This window comes from Cupressus sempervirens, chromosome 3, assembly GCF_028749045.1.
Source record: "Cupressus sempervirens isolate cs-2001-9-10 chromosome 3, ASM2874904v1, whole genome shotgun sequence".
NCBI classification, from domain to species: domain Eukaryota; kingdom Viridiplantae; phylum Streptophyta; class Pinopsida; order Cupressales; family Cupressaceae; genus Cupressus; species Cupressus sempervirens.
The window spans coordinates 265,904,233-265,926,218 of NC_143120.1; the positions used below are offsets into that span (position 1 = coordinate 265,904,233).

Here is a 21,986-nt window from a genome sequence, read left to right on the forward strand (position 1 = left end):
TAATGGAATTCGGGAATTCATGGAGTTGAAACACAAAGCCTTTTATATGCTCCATCATACGGTAGCCTTGTTCTTAGAAGTAGTATGCACTCAGGTGAGCAGTGAGCACCGAGGGATGCCGATACCTGCTAATAGAGTAGAACCCTACAAACCGGCTATGACATACTGGCTCCATCTAGATACCATGGGTTTAGGATCTCACAATGGAGGTGAACCCAAGAAAAAGAAACCAAAAAAAACAGTGATGATCGAAGAAGCAGAGGATGACGAGGATGAAGGGAGTTCATAAGAGCTAGGCAGCAATGTGGATTCATCTTCCTTGAACTCACAGGAAGCAGAAATTTGCCTAAGTCACCTACAGGGGACTCCAAGGGATGTTACTTTTCTACCACCTGCAAAGGAGCCACTGCCAATAGGAATATCAGAATCCCCAAAGATTTACCCTAACTTGACTGGTAATCTGGAAGGAATTATTACAGCTGATAATTCTAAACTAAATCAAGGTGCAGGCAGCATGCAACAACTTCTGACATGGGGGGCGTTGAGAATATCACTTCCGAGGTTGGCGCCACTTATTTACCAGGAACAACACTCCCGTACTAAGGTCATCGACTTAAGATGCCAGCCAAAGTGTGCCCATAAAGCGAGGTTACAAACACCTCTTGGCCCAGAAATAGTCCATCTCATTGCTCTTGTGGTACAGCCAGCAAAGGAAATTCACACTCAAGAAAGCATGACGGCAGTGGCTGGTACGGATGTGGCCAAGGCAGATGCAGTGCTGGAAGAGGCTGACAGGTTACTTGAGGAAGAAGGCATGGTGTCTTCACCCTTAGAGGCAGCTGCTGAGGAACAAGTAGATATACAAAGCCAGCATGGGGAACTGTCAAATATAGCCTCTTTTGCAATCAAGGCCGAATTGTTCCTCACTGAGCTTCATGCCATGAAGTATTCTACTAGGAAGCTCGTGCAACAGACCAAGGCTCAAAATCTGGAACCTGTCATAGCAGCAACAAAGGCATTGGCCGCCTTTATGCAAACTGACTGCCATACAGATTGAGGACTTCTAGAACAGGGTGGATATTTCCGCTCTACACCAAGAGTACTACAAAATATGTATTTACTACTGGTGGGACAGCAGTGAGTTGGATTTCTCAATTAAAAAAGGTGAATGCTTTAGCCACTAAAGAGGTTGGGTATGTTGTTGCTACAGAGGCAACCAAGAAGATGGTATGGCTTTAGTTTTCCATGAAAGAATTGGGACACCCGCATATGAAAAATTATCTGTATACAGATAACCAGAGTGTCATTCATCTTGCAAAGAATTCTTCTCTACATTCCAAGATAAAACACATATAGGTGTGGTACCACTTCATTCGAACAATTTTGGATGATGGACAGTTAAAGCTGGAAAAAATACATAGAGATAAAAATCCAACAAATATGTTTACAAAGATGGTGCCAAGGTAGAAGTTGAACTCATCTTCAGCTCCGGTCGGTCTTCTCGATTGAACATAATAAAAGAACAACAGGGTCCAAGGTACATCAATCCACTAGGAGCTTCAAGGGTAGCGGTGTAGCCATAGGGTCAGTCTCCAAGTGGAAGGTGGTTTAGTGTGGAGCCTGATCAATCCCCAAGTGGGAGATTGTCGATATGTGGTGACTGGTTAAGAAAGTATTCTACGCCTTTAATTTCTATCTTATGCTAGGTTAGTTTGTTATCCTTATGGCATATCGATCACATGGGTTTCCTTTCGTTTCAATGAATAGAATTTTTTGATCCTTACTGGCTTTTGACCTCATCTTCTTAAGATATAGATGTTAGTTACATTTTACAATTACATTTACATGTTAAAAGTATATCAATATGAGTCACATTATAATGTCCCCATCTTTAGCAGGTGACTACAGTTGGGTTTGTCAGTTCATCATCACGACCCTAATGAGCTGACGGTGTGATTTGAGGGTCTCAGTTGTGGACTTGCTATTTTTATTAAGTCTATTTTGGGCAGTTGTCATATTTGGTAGATGAGTTGGTAAAGCTGACGGTCATCATTTGCATTGGATGGAGTTATTTATTGATGGGTTTATATTTATTAATTAATTAATAATGCTTTATTACTATAACGGCACTTTAATTTATTTAATGTTATAAAGTGGTGTTGTGAAGATGAAGCTTCTTAAGTGAAAAGTGTGAAGAAGAAGCTAAGTGCCATATTGTGTTCTAAATATAAGCCCATTTGGAGAGGAAAGCATCCAATTGTTTATTGGCAACTGCTTTTTATTTTGTCCCTTGTGAGGGTTTTTGAGCTTGTGAATTTCAATTCCACTGCTGAAGTATAGTGGTTTGATCTGAGGGTTTGAATTTAGAGCTTCCTCTTACTGTATCTACTATGGCTGAGGCGCACTTATTTCCTCAGGAATTTGGAAGTCTAAGTTAGGCATTTAATCTACTGCTGAGGTATAGCAGATTTAAGAGTGAGGTTGGCAATTATGAGATTAAGTGTCTTCCCTTCTGTGATTATCTGTTGATGGGAGACATGTATTTGAGGAATTCATTCCCTTATCATCTGTAAATCGGGGAGTTCAGCTTGGTATTCAGGCATCCAGGATTTGTGAGTTTCAGCAGATACTTTGGGCAATCTGTTCTTGGCATTCTATTTCCTGTACTTGGACATCATGGTGAGCTGGGGTTGGGACACCAAAACTGGGCATTGTTCTCTGCAATCAAGCGCCTTTCTCGGCTGCTAGTAGCGTTTCACAGTACTGTTGCCAGGCATTTCAAAATCACTGTGTTGGGCTGAGATTTGTAATTACAAATTGGGGTGCTGCATTTCCAGTTCTGGTATCACAGTTGATTGGGGTTCGTGTTGCACATTGAGACAACAGGATTCTACACATTGGCGTCAAAGACCACTGGCAATTGCCTCTTCTTGGGTGGCATATTTATTGTACTTCATATATGATACAGACCGGCTGCTACTCATCCTACTGACCTGTTATTGACAGATAAACCTGGGCATTACTTTCCCAATTCATAGTCACAAGCTAATGCGAGTCCTTCATGCTTGGGCGTGCATGTTAAATGTCTTGGCAAGCATTGTAAAAAGATCATGGGTCTGCTGCAAATCGTCCATTCTAGAAACCTACAAGTTCATGTTGTTTGTGATTATTTTAATAATATTGCAGCAATGACTTTTTGGAAAAGCTGAATGCATAGTTTGAATATATAATTTAGAGGATTCAGTGTGGTGTTTCAAAAGGTTGTTTGTACTGAAGATAGTACACTGTTTTAGCATTGTTTCATTTTGCACTTATTGATGCAAGAGCATTGTGGGTTCTGAGTGGTTTGTGCTCCGTAACTTCTTTGGAGTTCTAGGAGGGGTGCTCCGTAGTTGCTTTGGAGAGTTCTTGGGTGTTCACTGAACATGCTCGGCAAATGAGCTTGTGCTTGGTTGATGTTACTCGGTCATCTCTTGGCAGTTCTTGGTTGGAAGATGTGTGGCTTCACCGAGGAATTTGGTGGCTGAATGGACTAGGTGATCTTGGTGGTGCTCAGTGGAACTCGAGGTCAGTGATCTTGTAGTGCTTGGTTGGTATACTGCTTGGTGGATGCATAGCTTGGTTGACACTACGCTTGGTGGATGTGTGCGAGCTGGTTCAGATGTTCTTTCACCGAGTGGCTCGGTGTTTGTTGGCAATGCTTGGGTGCTAATGCTCAGTGGTGTGGCTCACCGAATAGATGTCCTTGGAGATTTGATTGGTCGACCTGTGCATTTAATATGCATAACATGTGATCATGATGTGGATCGATTGCAGAATGTGTGAGGCCTATTTGGGGTCTTAGTTCTTTCTCCTATGTGCATTCAATGATTGTTGTAAGCTGACTAAGGCATGTTATGTTTATTTGGGTTCTAGATGATTCTATTTGCAACATGTTGTCTTGTGTCTGTGCAAGTATAAAAGAAGGGTTTGGTTAGAGATGTAGGTATTTCAGGGAGAGTAGCAGCGATTCAAGAAGGAATCTGGAGATGCGAATTTGTGAGCAGAGCTAGCTGTTGAGTGTGGGCTTAGGAAACAAGGAGATTTCTTGGTGGCTTGCGAGCACAAGTTTAGATCTTGCTTGGTGTTTCCTCCACATTATTGTGCCGTTACAAATCTGGGCTAGCTAGGGTTGGGAATATTTGGATCTTACAAGGTCTTGCAGAATTGTTACCGTAATTGCTTAGTACTTGGCCATAACCAGGAAGGCCTTTAAGCCCAACATATTGCATGTAATTAGTTGTTTTTATGAATAAAGAGTTGAGTTTGGTATCAAATCTTGTTCCTTGTGTTGTGTTTCCATTGTGGTGTTATTAGTTGGGGGGCTTGGACATCTCCTCTAGGGATTCTCTGGGCCTTGCACGGCGTCACTTATTGATTAAGATTGTCTTTGCAAGCCCAATCAAATTATGTTTGTGGCAATAGTGAGTTAGAGGTAATTGTTTCTCTATCTGATGTTTGAGGATGTACTGTCAAAGGGGTTGCATAGCATAAGACTCCTAGAAAATTCACATTATTTAGCATTGATAATGGTAGAGGGAGTTGGGCACATTACACACATGCTCAGAAAATCTTGTTCCAATAAAGGTGCAATACAAACAATAACATTATATATTTCTCTCCTTTATTCTCAAACAACATGTCCTAATTTGAACTATATAACTAAATGCATTAACACCTATCAAAATGGATTGTATACACACCTCTCCATTAAATTTATCAACTCATGGTCTCCAGGCTTCATACCCCATTTTGCATCAATAAGAAGGCAAACTCTGTCCAGGCCTATCCTCGTTCTAACATACTCCTTTACCTAAGCCATTAAAAAATATTATCAGCATTGCTTATACAAGAATCATTATATGACAAGTAGCAATGAACGAAAACCCAAAATAATGTCATGTTCAAGATATCAGACATCCAAATACACTCTTATATGCAAACAAGCTTCCAAGTATGTGAACCTTAACATGAATTGTTTACACATCTGGGAGAGACAACCATAGGCTATCTAAATATTAAAGATGAGATTTCCACAATCCATTTTTAATAAGATGCAATGGGTTCAAAGTTGAATTATGTAAATATATTTATCGCATCAATGTTTCAGATCACACTCTTGTGCTTTGTAATGCTCTCTTTTATCTTGATGATGGATCACAGGGTGTGATCTAAAATGTTGATGCAAAAAATATTTTTACAAAATTTAATCCAGAAGCCATTGCATCTTATCTAAATATTGTTGATAATCATAGTTGCTAGGACTGACATGGCACTAAGCATCTGTATCTGAAAGGGAGAAGAGAGTACTTAAAACGCCAAAATAAAACTAAAAAACTATAAATAAATGTTCATTAAAACAGTATAAATAGATGTAAAAACTATGTACATTTTAAAAGATATTAAATGCATAAAGATTCAATTTTAAGTACACAAATGATATCATGGCACGAGGTTAATCGATTGAGGATTTGTAATACTAGCAGATACATCTCCATTTTTTTGAAATAGAAATTATATTTCACATCACAAAATTGCATGTGAGGTGTGAGAAGACACAAAACTAAGTCTTCAACTAGCAGGAAATGCATCTCTGCGTTTCCAACAGGGGTGGGCAGAAACAGAAGCCCTGTTTCTAGGATGGCTAGAGATTTAATTTCAACCCAGACTCCCTGTCCTTAAGAAGTCTGAGAAACCTACAAATATTCAAGGGTGATTGCCAATTGAAATCTCATGACGAGAGATGTACTTTTATGAGACTCAAGGACACTTCTCCATTTCCAATGTGCATTCAGGGTCCCTAGAAATGCATCTCCTAACTGCACTGCACTGTCAATAACATTTCAAAAGTGTTACAATTAATGCAGGTACATGTGTAAGAATTGTAGTGTCACACCCTGTTTGCTACTATTTGTAACTTTCAACTCTGATATTTTGTCAAACAATTTGATCCCTTTTCTATGTTGTGTTCCAATTTGCAATAGGAAATGAAATACTATACTGAGTACATTTTGCTCAGAATTTTGGGAGAATACATATAGAATTGACGTTTAAGATGTTCACTTGCATTTCATGAAATCATGTATCTTATAGAAGATCAGAACATGGATACAACTAACCTTTGTGCATAGATGTGTCAGAGAATAAGACAATAATGTTCAAAAAACACTAAATGATTCTGTATTAGAACACCTGCATGCAAATCTTGAATATCCATGCACTCCAAGCTTCAACACATATGCTGATTATGAACCCAAAGAGCCACACCATGTTCTTAGTTAGGTGGCCAATTGAAGACTTGAAGATCTGTAACCAAGCAGATTTATCCCTTGATTGAACTTGACTTCCCTGTCACAAGGGCTCACAGCAACCAGTGTGTTATGAGCTCATGCTCAGAGTGATGTAATATTACAACATACACCTCTTTTCTCTTTACATCCATTGTCCCTCAAATAATTTGGGTGGATGGGCCAACGTTCACCTAATTGTAAATTAAATGATGTTGCTACAATTCTTTGCCATCATTTAGATCAGGAAACAAGATTACATATCTAAGGATACAGTACCTAAATATTTTAAGTTCATCATTTATATTATTCTAGTTTGTAGCAGATTATCATTACAAGAGACACACACACAGATCCAATTCTGATCACCTTTTCAGTAAAAGATGCACAAAGTTTCTACAAATAATGCGAAATGGTTCTCTTCTACAAATAAATAGCAGTCCAATATGAATACGTACCAGCTCCTCCCATGATTCTTTGACTTCTTCTTTTGCATATGCAAAGCCATATCCAGGTAAATCAACCAAACACAGCTTGGATCCAAGCTTAAAAAAATTAATTGTCTGCAATAACCAGTACTTTAAATGAACAAATGATATCAATTAAAAGCAAACTAAGCATTCAGTGGTGCATTAGCCATAATAAAAGGCTCCCTGTACCTGAGTCAGACCAGGCTTATCTGATGTTCTCACAACACCCCATTGCCTGGTTAGAGCATTCAGCAAGGAGGATTTGCCCACATTTGACCTTCCTAAACAAACCAAAAGGAAAAACTTATTCTCTTTCTGCTTCCATTATATACTAACTTGATAAAAATTTCTCACCATGTGTTCAAAGCCACAAAAAAATTATTGAAAAATATGAAGATCTTCAAGAAAATAAATAATGAAGCAATAAGACGAGGCGTGGTCTTACAAGCAGAGTTGCATGGATACAGATACAGATACGGTATTGGGTACGGATACGGCCATTTTTTAACACACCCAATATGGATACAGCTGGACACGACATTAATAAATAACACATAGACATATATTTAACATAGTTTTCAAAGTTATTGTAGGAGATTTTCATTATTTCAAAAGTAATATTGACACATAAATGCTACATATATATTTATAAGTTAATTTAACGCTTTACAATATGTAAACATGGTAGAGTTGCATTAGAAGATAACCCAAAAATGGATTGCTGAAATAGAAAAACATTTTATTTGTCTTTCTCATTCGGTGAGGGTTTTGTTTATACTATTTGTTTAAAAAATTTGCTTTAATATAGTTTTTCTTTTACATTAAAGGGAAGATCTATGTCAAATCTTAGGAATAAAAACAAATCCCATGGTATTTGGTACGGTTCAAAAATCAATTTTATTAGGAAGACATGCATACAATATTCGACTTGTATCTGAGTAGTATTGGATACGTTTCCAAATTGGATACAGGGATACGCGTGCCCAAGGAGGGACAAAGGAGTTTCCGACAACTCTGCTTACAAGTACAGTTGAGGATATATTTTTCACATTAAAGTAAAACAATACATATTTTTGTGTGCCTTCTTTACCACCCAGATATAGAATAATTAAGTCCAGAATAAAAGTGACATAATAAAGCCAATACCTGTTTCAATAACCACAACATAATTTGGGTGCTACTCATGATTATCATGGATTACATAATGTCAACCTAACATATCAAATACAAATGTGCTAAGAGAAATGATTCCAACTACACTAAAAATGTGCTACAGAGCAATGAATCCTTGCCAATGCAGAAAATTTTCAAAACAAGAAATGTATGCTGAAATATATGGCTCTGAATAATTTTTATTGCATCAAAAAAATCGTCTCATCATCCAAAGGCAAAGTGCCATGACTGTCAATGTGTGATTCTTAGTAATGCTTATGTTTATCTCAATTCCAGCAATTGTTAGGTAGATGGACAATTTATGATGTTATATGAATTAGGTTTTTGACATAAGATATCTATGATTTCGTAGTGTTGACATGTTCTTGGTATTAGTTCTTCAATTATATGTATTTATTGTTGTATGCAAGGTTCCAAGACATGCTTGGGGATCAATGTTGTTTTGCACATTATATGAGTTTAACTAGAGTATTACTATGTAAAGTAATATTGCATTGGATTATTGCCAAGATATCCAATATTTATCAAGCAGCAAAAGTATACTTATATTCTAAGTCACAAGACTTGAACTCGAGTTTGAGTTCGTGTTCAACAACAAATAAATTCAGATGAAGTCCAACTAGGGGAAATTTTCGAGAAAAAAATCGACATTAAATTCACCTTAAATTAATTCAATTTTTTTTAAAATAAAGTATAATACTCACAAAAATATTTAAATATTTATCTAAACATAGATATTATTCCCATATTTATGTATAAACCATAATTTTTTATTTTTAATATAAAAATAAATATGATAAAAAATTATTAAAATTGAAGTTTATTTATAAAACATTTTAGTTAAGAATTATTTATATAAAAAATTCCAACAAAAGGGAATAAGTTCTAAATTTCAATATTATCATTAATAAATATTAAATCTCTACAAAAATTTACTCTCAGATTAAATAATATTTTATCGTCCAACTCATTATTTATATTATCACAATATAAATGTATAACGCATGTTTAAAGTTTTATCGGAAAAAATAATCCGATAGCTCTAAACTATAGAGGAAATTGCGCTACAATGGCTCAGTCACACTAAATTCCGAATTCAAATGGCATTACAACGGCTGGGTCAACGTTCAAAATGCAAATGACGGGCAGTCCGCAAGTCGACGCCACTGCTAGGTTGTGAATTCTGTTGAACCATCGCCCTCTGTTCGTCACATCTTTGTCACACGTCGGTGCCTAAGAAACCTTGACTATAGATTAAAATTATATCAAAAACCCTATGAATGACACTTTCTTAGAAACAATATATTTTAATAAAATAAATTCACCCTTTTTAAACGAATTTATTCGCGAATTTCAGCAAATGTTTTGGTGTTGGTAAAAGTTTGTTGAATTTCCAACTTCATTTTTTAAGTTCGGTGAATGCTATGACACAGCATGTACTAGAGTTAGAAATGTGTGTGTGTGTGTGAGAGAGAGAGGGAGAGAGAGAGAGAGATAAGGATAAGATCAACAACAAAGAAAGAGGAGGATGAGAACATAACTAAAAGAATGAAAGAATATTCCTAAAGTCTATCATAAATACTCAATTGACTATTATAAACTAAATAAATATTATAACATTACTTCAATAGCCTCCTTTAATGATCGTGTACTAACCACACCATGTTTATCCCAAAATTTTACAAATTGACATGACTCAAGGACATGTTAAGAATGTCAGTTGTCTTGTCCTCAATTGGATTGCAACGTCCATATAAAAGGATGATGAAGCTCCAAATGTTTGATGTGCTCTTGGAAGGTTGTATTATTGGCAAGCTTTAGCATATCTTGATTGTCACAAAACAAGGATGAATTCCCTACTTCATAAATTTACATGTCTAGAAGCATCCTCCAAAGTCCAAAGCCATACTAACTCACATGTTAATTTAAATATTCCTCGATAATCTACTAGTGTAACTCACAGCATAGCTCAAAGGTCTAGTGGTCGTAAGTTAGTGTTGATGTGAGTTTTGTGACCATGCCAACATGAGAAATAAATATCGTATATTATATCCTATTTTGAACAAGGAAACCTCATTTGCTAAACAATGTGGCACTATATGATCAAATACGAGAACCCGAAGGTTTACACTATGTACTAGTGACTCTATGTTGGACACAACACGGCTTAATGATGTGAAATGTTGGTTTTCACAAAGGGACTTACGTTGTTCTTACTGAACTTTACAAAAAAATCCCTCAAAGTAGCAAGAACTTGAATTAAATCGACCTGAACTCTAAATAAATGATTAAAAAGGTAAGTTTTTATAGAACCTAATCTAATTCTAGGGAAAATGATATCGATGAATGATGCTTTGATGAGTGAATTCTTATCACCAAGTTTTTCTTTGCCAAATGAAACAACTACATAAAGATGGTGCAATCTTCAAAGGTAATGAAGGATTTTCACATCTCTAACATTCATCCAAATATCCAATATTGGTGCAATTCAAAAGAACATTTATAACTAAACTTTGTCAAGTTCAGACTAACCTTACATTTTGACTTGCAATGAAGATGCCATCCATCATACATCTTTGTGTGTCTCCATTTCAATCAATGAACTTTAACTTAACTTTGAGGAGTAGAAACCATGCAAAATGTAGAAGCAACACAAAGGAATCCATCATATCTTCAATGAAAATTCAAAATGTTTATTAACTTCAACATAGTCTTGGCAACAATTTTTTGTCTCCTCTCAATGCTACTCTATTCTACCATCTACTCTGTTTAATGACTAACCTTTTACAAATGAGAAATCCAAGCCTTTTTATAGACCTCTTGATTACAATGAAGGGCCCAGATTGATCTGAATTTCATGGCCAAGATCATTCAATGAAACCCTAATTAGGGTTAGTTACAACTACTGCATAAAATCATTTAATGGCATCCAATGCATAAGTCACATTGCTTTGAAATGCATATCCTATTAAGGATGAACCAATGAGAAAATTGCTTGCAATATTTCATTAAATGCATTTCACGTGTTCACTTGCAAATGAATTTGATTGGATTGACTTGGATATGTCGACTTCAAATTGCTTGATTGTTTGAAGATGAAAGTCATCATGTTAGCTTTCATATCTTATATCACAAAGAAGAGATATCTCTTGATACTCAACATTAGTCTAACTTTGATTAACTCTTCCAAAATTATCCTCTCCTTGTGAATGTGATGATTCATATTCCAAAAATTGTGTTCATCAAACTCCTTGTTTTGGAAATCTTCTCCTTGGATCTATTCTTGAAATTGATTTGGTCATGTCATCTTGCCTTCTTGTGATTCTTGGGTACTTGATGTTGATCTTGGATTTCCAAGGGAATTTCAAGATTGAGATAGCATTTTCTCCATACTTAAACTTGTTTTCCTTCTCATCCACCAACTTAGGTGGAAGTTTTGTCTTTGAATTCCTTCTTGTCTTTAAATTTGAACTTGCTTTGAGTCCCTCTATTCTTCCCTAGTTGGAGCTTGCCTTGAAACTCCATCACTTCATTATTCCATTCACCGCCTCCTCATGTCAATCTATCCTCTTGAGCAGCATCATTCCTACAAGAGAAAAAGATATAGCTTGGATCAAAATCATAAATCAGGATTAGAATGGAAGTTTAAAACAAAGGAATCTGGATTTTTAGATTGGAATTCTGATCTTGATTTCGATAAATTTTCTTTTGAGCTAGTAAATTCACTTTCATTGCTCTTGATTCTGATTCTTTCAATTTGAATCTGATTTTTTGCGATGGGCCTTCATTGATGTATGTATAATACAAAAAGAAATTTAATGCAAATATGTTTTGTATCAAATGCATTGCTTTGATTATTAGTACATGATTAATCCTTTGTTTACGTTAATCAATAATTAAACCCTATTTAATTATGTTATGACATCAATATAATATTAACAAACAATTAATAATATTCATTAATATAATATTAATTGAATTAGTAAATATTATTAATCAATAATAAATCATTTTACAATATTAATCATTGTTTAAATGATACCTACTAATCGATTGTTATCATAAGACTAACTAAACACTAGTTAATCAACATCAGATTGGTCATGGCTCATGAGTTAAAAAGTCACGCCTATGTTGCACACAACACACAAATAGCACATAATGAAATGATAATCCAACCACAATATCATCATAGATTAAATATTAAAAAGAATGATCAAAACACTAATAAACAACAATTAGGTCTACGGGAGATCAGACACACATAAAAGAATGTGCAAGGGTAGTTGGGATCACAAACATGACCTAAGTCGGCGAATGAGAAGTGATAAGAACAACTATGTTTGACGATGATTATTGTGGTATGGTCAAAGACAATACATTAAACTCTTCATGTAAAGCAATATGGAGTCTTCACCAACTATTATTATCTAAAGAATACAATGGTAACAAGACCATGATATCAAGAGCGATTTAAGATCCTTTAGTTTGGTGGCTAAACAGAATAATAATAATATATACATATATAGCGTGGCTAACATATATTAATTAAAATTTAATATAGATTGCAATAATAGCATGTCTAAACTTTTGAGACTAAAGAGTATTATATGATCTTGAAATTCTATCATATGTTTATATATATACAGAGAGAGAGAGAGAGAGAGAGAGAGAGAGAGAGAGAGAGAGAGAGAGGAGTATTATATGATCTGAAATTCTATCATACACACACACACACACACACACACACACACACAGGGAGGGAGGGAGAGAGGGAGAGGGGGGGGAGAGAGAGAGGAAGAGAGAGAGAGACTGTATAAATGATTATAGTGGTTTTTGATCGAATAGATTTGGAGGGTTGAATATTATATAAAACATATCTGCTATTCTGTGGAAGATATCAGAAAATAAGTCTATCTATTTACTGGCAAGCATTAGGTAACGGCAAGGATATGTTGTAACTGACTATGATTTAATATTGCTTTACAAAAGGATATATCAAAATTTTAGTATTGAAAAGGAACCCTTGAGGGTCCTATCTATATATAGATATAATAAAATCAGAATTATATATATATATATATATATATATATATATGTAATTCTGATTTTATTATATTTATCTATGATTCTATATATATATAACATGGAGATTGGTACCCCCTCTTTTTGCCCCACGTCTTTGAGACAGAAACGCATTGGGGACTTGGGGACTCAGATCTACTACTATTTTAATTTGAGAATAGAAGACAAAGATGTGTTTGAGGGACCTGTATAAATCCAACCAATGGCTATGTACCCCAAGATGGGTAGGGATCAGCGATCCTGAGTGCCTTACAGGCATAGTACCAAGATAGGCTAAGGGCTTCGAACTGTAAAGTTTGAGCAAGCCCATTGCAGTTGGCATTGAGACACCTTGGATAACACTTACTCCTTCCATCATTGGGATGGAATAATAATTAGATTGGATATGAGTACTAACAAATATAAAATCTGATTAAAATAAAGAATAGTTCTATTAACCTCAAATGTCTTATATCCCTTAGCTTGGGACATAAATATCAATGTGTTAATTTGATAATAACTAAGAGTAAACCAAATTAGGGGACATTACAAATGGTATTAGAGCTATGATCCTACCATCCTACACAATAAAAATGAATTAATGAATCATTCTTATCAACAAAAAGATCTAACAATGTGTATAAGGCATGTCTCCTTCATGTCTTTGTGCATTAATGTGTACTCTATGTATGCTTCGCATCATCAAAAATTTGTGTGTATAAATTGTCTATGCTTTGTGTCCTCTTGCATTATGTGTATACATTGTGTATGCTTTGTGTCTTCGTGTATTAGTGTGTATACTTCATATATGCTCTGTGTCTTCATACATTCATGCATAAGTTGCATATTTTCAAGTGCATGCTCTATTTACCTAGAATAATAGAATAGCTTGAGTGAGATGAATATGATGCATGCTTATGGATGGTCTAAAATAAATTCTTTAGAAAATGAGGGAAAGCTTGACTTGAGTTCACTTGTCAATTTCAATTATTTAATCATAGTGAGGAAACATATAGTTGCTTGAGGACAAGCAGATTTTGGGAGGGGCAGACTGCAATGAGCCATCACTGATGCATGTATAATACAAATATATTTGTCAATGCATATATGTTTGGTTTTAAATTCACTGCTTTGATTATAAATACATAATTAATTATTTGGTTATATTAATCAATGATTAATTCCCTATTTCATTATGACATGACATCAATTAACAAATAATTAATAATATTCATTAATATTAGTTGAATTAGTAAATATTACTAATCAATAATTAATCATTGTTCAAATGATACCTACTAATCAATTGTTATCATAAGACTAACTAAATACAAGTTAGTCAATATAGCTTGGTAGACAGGAATGGTTGTGGCTCATGAGCCGAAGAGTCACACCCATGTTGCACAAAACACACAAATAGGATATAATGAAATGATAAACTAACCAAAATATCATCGCAGAATAAATATTAGAAAGAACAATGACAGCACTAAGAAACAATAGTAAGGTCTACTAGAGATCAGACATGCATAAAAGAACTACACGAGGCTAGTCGGGATTACAAACATGACCTAAGTTGGCAGATGAGAAGTGATAAGAACAACTATGTATATGCTGATAAACTCCAAATGGCAAGTCACTATATAGAGCATTTCAAATGGGTAGAATTGATGGTGATTATTGTGCTATAGTCAAACACAATACATTGAACTCTTCCTAGAAATCGATATGAAGTCTTGACCAACTGTTATTATCTAAAGAATACAATGGTAACTAGACCATGATATCAATAGCGACTTGAGATCCTTTAATTCGGTGGCTAAACAAATTAATAATAATATATACATATATAGAGTGGCTAACATATATTAGTTAAAAGTCATAGTGAATAGATTGAAGACCATTCTTCCCCAAAGAAAAGTGGGTTTAAACCGAATCGGAACATCGCTCATGGAATCATTGTGGCTCACGAAGCTATTTGCTCTATTTGTGTAAGTAGGGCAAAGCATATGTTGATGAAATTGAACATAGGAAGGCATATGACAGAGTGGCCAAAGGATGCTTGCTGCAAGTGATGAAAAACTTTTTTGTGGTGAAGGATGGATTAAATGGATAAGTGGTATGATATTGAGCTATCAGGCTTCGATCCTAGTGAAAGGAAGCCCTCAAGGCTTTTCCGAAACATCCTGAGGAATACGGCAGGGGGACCTATTTTCACCTTTTCTTTTCTTTTTGTTGGCTTAAGTGTTGGGTAGGTCTATTTCAAAAAAGAGTGAATGGGCAGTGGAAACGAATCAATATAGCTAGAGGCACAGAGGCAGCAACACATTCTCAATTTGGAAATAACACATGTTTCTTTAAGATAGCTACTATGGCAAAAGCAAGGATAATGAAAAAACGTGTTGGATTCTTATAGTTTTGCTTTTGCTAAGTATGTGAATTGGAAAAACTCTAGGGCATTTTTCTCCAATACTGAGGAGGGTTCGCAACATGTTGTTGCTGGTTTATTTGGGATCCAAATCAGGAGATTACCAGGCAAATTGTTGGGCACTCCTTTGAAGGAATTGGGAGGAATATATATTGGAAGAAACTAGTATACAGTTGTTGCTCTAGAATGGAAGGATAGAAAGAACGATGGCTCATGCTAGCAAGACGTTTCATCATGCTTAGGTCAGTAATATCTATGATGCCAATTTTTCCCATATCCTATTTTAGGATCCCCAAGAAGATAGTCTCAATTATCCAAAAAAGAATGTGTAAGATTCTTTGGAATGGAAACCACAACCACGACAAAGTTCCTCTTATGGCTTGGGATAGGATTTGTCATACCAATGGTGGGGGGGTTGAGGAATTGCAAGTTGCTCAACACAGCGATGGGTGCTAAGCTCATTTGGCAAATATACACTAAACTAGGGAAGCATTGCTAGGAAAGGAAAGGGCATGAGGGCACCAACTACCATTGAGCTAATAGGTATGGGTCCTAAACCACCTTGGTCAAAGGAAAACTGGACTAGGCAAGCAGCGGTTTACCAAGTGATCACCATGACTTAACTAATCAATGCACCTAATAAGATAATAAAATAATCAAGCTAAGAACAAATTGTTACCTTTATAATTTGGGATGATCTCAGAGCTTCTTGTTATGACTGACATGTCTTAATATAATGATACCATGGTACCCACATGTACTTGTACATGTACATACATATATACATGTATATGTACAGATTAAAATATAACATACATGCTTACTTAAAATATTATGTATACACGAGTACGTATATTTAGAATATTACGTACATATACGTATGTGTATATGGATATACAAGTAAATGTGGATACAAGATGGTATCCTTATATTAATAGATTGAGAACAATGAATAATTCCACCTTTGGCAATGTTCTTTATATTATTATTTTGGTTCATCGGCCTTTATATTTCAAGCAGCCTATATTTTAGCTTCTCCATCGAGCCTTTATATTTTCTTTCCAAGCAGTCTATATTGCTAATGTTTCATCAGTCACTTATCTCTAGTGGCCTTTATAATGTGATTATTGAATATGGACCAAGAACCTAACTCATTTCTTAGCCACCTTTCTTTATCTTGCTCATAACCAAGCATGCATATGAAACAACAAGCCAACTCCTTATATGAGATTGCACTCTTTCTAGGAATCACGCTCCTTAACAGTGAATACACTCATAAGTGCTATCTGTGATCTCTTTTGTCATCTGCATATTAGGTTCTTAAGACTCTTGATTCATAGCTACAAGTTGCATTCATATTTCTCCACTTTCATATCATAGATTCTTTTCAAGAATCGTACATGTCACCTGCAAGTTGCATCTATACTGAGGTTGTTGCTCATTTGTGATTGCCACATATTGGTGACTTATTTATGCTTGCCTGTGATTGCAACAAGTCTGGTATTTTACGAACAAGGAGCTGTACCAGGCATCCCAGATTTCCACCCACAGTGAGGGTGATAATACCCCTGCATTTCCAACCAAGTCATGCATTCCTTTCTGCATTTTCTTTTCTCTTTTTATATATTTAAAAGCTCTGAATTATAGCTAAATAATCTGAAAAAATGTTAAAGTACAATAGAGCCAGATGGATTAGCCTCAAATTGAATGTCTCCATGTCATAAGACAAATTGATTAAATCATGCGAGAGTCTGAATTTATCTGTTGTTACTATTCTAATTACACTGAACATAAAATATATTGGAAGGACTCCAACTTGTGTAATGCTTAGACAGGGGCATCATCTATGCCTTTGAGATAAGAAAAGGCACACTCAAAGAGACAAGAAATTGTTATGAAAATTACCATGAACCTCTTTTATAATTGTCTGTTATAAGCCCAGGCTGGGTAGAAAGTTGACTGTGATAAATAGAGTTTGATCAAAGTTATAGGTAGCCACACTGAGATTCATCAAGGATGACCAGCAAGGTTGAGATTAAGAGTGTGGGCTGATTACAAATAATTGGTGAGAATTACTGCAAGATAAGAGAAGAAATCAGAAACAAGACATACACTTGATGAACTTGGCTCACAGTGATCAGAGGGTGTAATTTTTGTTGTCAAGTCGAGCGGTGGGTGATCCGGAAGCTTGCAGTCGAATAGATGGGTTGATGGGAAGTACTCCATAGCCTAGCCAGCTGTATAATTGACACTCTTGCACCATGATGCTTAGTGGCAGAACAGGCGTGTCTTATGCCTAATCCCAGGTATGGAGAGCCTTTCTCAGTTGAGATTGTGTGGGGATACTTAAGGGTCCGCGGTTGGGAGGTTAAGCTCCTGACAATGCTTATCCTCTCCACCAGATACCATGACTTGTGCAGGACAGGGTCAAGATCTGCATTCTTAAGCTTTTACGATTGTCGGTATTATTATTTTATATGTTGTTCAAGTTCAGCTAACTATGAAATTACCATATGACAGTTGCAAATATTTTTATTCAGTATTAATCAGTCAAACTTAGTTGAAAATGATCTCTCTTTATGATGGTAGTTATATATATTGCATTTGTTGGTCGAATACTCTTTCAATTGTTAGTTAAGATAATTCAGTTAATCAGTTATAACTGTAAATCTCTTCATATGAACATGTATAATAGCTGTTATAACTGCCTTTTCATGCTCATGAATATGAAAAAGTAATTGTGTTAAAGCTAGGATAAATGTATGTTACAACAATCCTCATGTTTTGCATCTGTTTGGACCATTCTTCCCTCTACTTCCCTGTGGGAATTATAAAATGAGTGAAATAGGAGAGTTTTTCAGGACAACGCTGAGGGCTTGCCCAGTTTTTTTCTCAGGTTGGAAAAATTTGTTTCTGAATTAGTGTCTAATGCAGCTTCTCAAGTTAATCAGAGCAAAATTCCTTTCGACTAGAAAGATGATTACATCCAGAAGAATTCGCCCATGGTCAAATTTAGGCCCATTAATGGGCCTCTAAGAGCTAATTCTCAGTCACCTCATCCATTTTGGGCAAAAGTGGTGTCTGCCTCATCCAGGGTGGATAAAAATCAATTTTGACAGGGCCTTTAAGGGAAACCCAGTCCCCTCGAGTGTTGGTGTAGTTGCCAGAACTGAAGATGGTAGTATTTTGGCATTCTATACTAAGAGGGTGGCGGATGGAACTAACAATCAAGCAGAGTGTCTTATCGTTGTCAAAAGCAATTTTATTGGGTTTAAAGTTGGGAGCACAGAAGCTTCACCATGAAGGGGCTCTCAGATTGTTGTGAATGGTATTGCCAAAGGGGATCTAGATGCATAGTATCTAGACAAGCATACTAAACAAATCAGAACCTTACTGAGTGAAGTGGATAAGTTCATAATTTCCCATGTGCCTAGGGAGGCCAATTCCCTAGCCAATAAACTTTCTAATGTGGGGGTGGCAAGATCATTGAAAGATAATTTTGAAATCTTTGAAGACTTCCATTATATCCCATCTTCGGATTTGGACATGTGAATACTCAAAGTATGATTCTAGTGATCATTGAAGTGATAGGCGGTGGAGTTCAGTATAAGTGGCATGTGTGAGGTGTCATTGGTACTCGGGGCAATTATGTTCGCCTGTTGGGAGTTTAGCCTTCTAGAGGCTTTGTGGCGATCCTTTAATTGAAAGTTCCCTTTCCCATCAACTTAACAGAAACAGAGCAAACTACATTGAGCAGCCTACAGAGATTTGGTGTAGCATCATGGAGGCTAATTTTTTCTCTGCAAGTGACATGACAGATTCCCTCCTTTGTTGGGTCAATCTCTGTCAAATGACTTCGAAATGTCTTCAAGCCGAATGCAGAGAAGTTTTGGGAAGCGATGTTCTTGGTTTTCGATGAGGAGTATCTAGTAACAATTGGAGGCCCCGGTCTAATGTGGATATATCTTCATTGTTTCTAGCTTTGGGTTAGATGGTGGCTGGATCAAAAGAGGAGGTACGGAAGGTGTTCCGAGAATGCATGGAACCAAAATGGGCTAGGGGCTTCGAAGGAATAATCAACAGGGTCAAGCTGGGAATTGTGTTGCACATGTTCAATGGTCCTTGGAGTCTCATTGGAGGTGGGCCAGGAGAATCGGAGCCTCTTTTAGTCTGGTCTTCAGTTGATCCAATCGAAGTTCATAAGCCTGTTGCTCGATGGGGGTGGTGTAGGCTTTTGTGTTTTTTGGATTCTCGTGCTCAATCCCGAGCAAGGTCTATGGTGGCCCCTAGTCATAAAAGGAAGGTCACCCCTATGAAGTTGGGTGCTCCTCTTGATGAGAATGGTCGTCCTCTGATTCAAGGACATTCTTGGCAAGTGTCATGGTGGTCTTGGTACGGATGATGCTTTGGGGGTGGAGGGTGGTCAGTTTCTCACTAGTGTGGATGTCTCATTGTTAAAGGATTGGGGTGATGCTTCTAGTGGGGTCGGTGGGATCAAAGGCGAGGAGCGGCTTTGAGTAGGGGTGGTGCTGATAAATTTCCAAATTCCATTCAAGAGCAAGCAGTTGGTTGGTTCAAGTGATTCAGTGTTTATTGTACCTCCTTTTGGCATGGAATTTTGTAATCTGCTTTTTGTAATGCCCCATGTTTTCAAGATGTCATATCTTCGATGGTTTGGGTAGTACAGTTTTGGGTGATGATACTACTGGCCAGATGTTAGCTACTCTCTTTATGTAATCTTTTCTCTATTAATACAAAATCATTATTACCAATCAACAAAAAACATTAGATAACAACTTAGATATGCATACTAGAAGCCAACAATGAAATACAAATAACAGACAAATATGCATTAGATTTTACATCCACAGCCAACAATGGAAGACTAAGAGTCACAACCTGTATTTCTACAAGTTGTTCCTTTGGGAATTTGAATTTAGGTCTATATAATAAGAACTTAGTGCTTTAACCAATTGAACTAAAACCCTTGGACAACATATAAAAATTTCATAAACTAACATGTAACCATAACAATATTTTTTTGAGAATTTGCTAAACCTACTCTTGTACTCACATTCCATGTACCTGTGTTACAGAAAACTCGATCAGAGAGATTCCTGTAAAAGCTTATATTTGTATTAGGTATATCTAAAATTATAACGAACTAGAATAAGAAACTGATAACGTTAAGCAAGCTGCTTCCACTAACTTAAAAGAAGTTAATTTAATGAAAGTAGCACAAGAGAAAACAGAGGAAACGAAAAAAATAAGACTGCAAAGCTCAAACTGTCATTATTGGATGCACATGCTTTTGCTGTATAAATCCTTGACAATTTAAATACAAAATCTACACTATTCATAATACCATATTCAATTGTGATGTTTGTTACTACTGGCCTTTAAAAATGTACTAAAATAATAAATAGTCGTGATGTACAAATCACTGCTGTTTTAGACAATGACTCCAAATTGGACAAGCAACCAACTTGGCTAACAAGCACAAATTGGCATTTTATTTTAATAAAGATAGAGATGTTTACAGATGAAGTATTTAGAACAATCTAACCCAATGGTTGGAAAAGGCTGTTCATTTTACACCTAAATTGCAGAGAGAATGTGAGATAAACTTCTTGTTTGTCAGAGGTTTACCTGCAAAGGCTATTTCTGGCATATCAACTTGTGGGAAAGAAGAAGCAACCTTTGCGGCAGCAAAAAATTCTAGTTTGCTTCTAAAGACCTGCGAGTAAAACAGAAAATGGCAATACCTTATAATACGAATAAAATGTTAGAAGTAATAACTGCTTTCAACAATACATTGAAATGCCTAAAAACCAAAATATTATATAAGAGATTGTGAGAATGAAAGAAAAAAAGAAATTATATCGATGTCCACAGATGACCAAAGTAGGAGAATAGGACTCACTAGTACAGGCAATTACAATAGCAAGACAGAGTCAAACATCTACTTACCCAAAGGAACAAGCAACTTTCGGCTAAAAGCAGAACATCAAAAAGATTATAATTATGGTGATAGGGAAAGGAAGGTAAGCTAAAGAAGGGATGCTGTAAACATGAGAGAGAAGTCAACTTCATGTATTACAAATATTACAAACAACCACATAAAATAAGACCCAAAGCCAAAGAGGATAAAGTTGATGCAGAATATGGCAACAGCAAAAGCGAGCATTAATCTGCATCAGAATGTAAGGTTAAAAAAGAAGGATCGGCACCTCTATCAACTACAATGAAGTAGTCAATACAAGAACTTACTATGTGTATAGGAGAAAATCACAGACTGAGTGGGCCTAGTTGAGCTTTTCTGACATTCATGGTTGATGAGTCGATGACTCTCCAGAAGAGGAATTCCTTAAATATTATATAAGTTATTCTAGCTTAACAGAAAACAATAATTTTTAAAGCTAATATTAGATATATGCTTCTTAAAAATAATCAATTTATCTTGAAATTGGCTTCATACTCATTTTACTGTTTTATCACAATTTATGTCAGTAACTGCAAACCATC

At 35.9% G+C, this 21,986-nt stretch overlaps 1 protein-coding gene across 8 annotated transcripts in view; it reads right to left on the reverse strand.

The window, feature by feature from the left end:
* Positions 1–21,986, reverse strand: part of LOC149565923 (P-loop containing nucleoside triphosphate hydrolases superfamily protein) — a 140,612-nt gene that overhangs the window by 14,928 nt on the left and 103,698 nt on the right. For 5 of the 8 annotated variants that reach the window (XM_089819382.1, XM_089819379.1, XM_089819381.1 and 2 more), the window contains 5 exons: positions 21,111–21,198; positions 6,986–7,077; positions 6,785–6,889; positions 6,232–6,387; positions 4,743–4,852 (listed from right to left, as the gene is read on the reverse strand). In XM_089819382.1, the coding sequence (XP_089675508.1) occupies positions 4,743–4,852; positions 6,232–6,387; positions 6,785–6,889; positions 6,986–7,077; positions 21,111–21,198 (551 nt within the window). The remainder of the gene's footprint in view (positions 1–4,742; positions 4,853–6,231; positions 6,388–6,784; positions 6,890–6,985; positions 7,078–21,110; positions 21,199–21,986) is intronic. The other 3 variants (XM_089819384.1, XM_089819385.1, XM_089819383.1) reach the window with 1 other exon arrangement.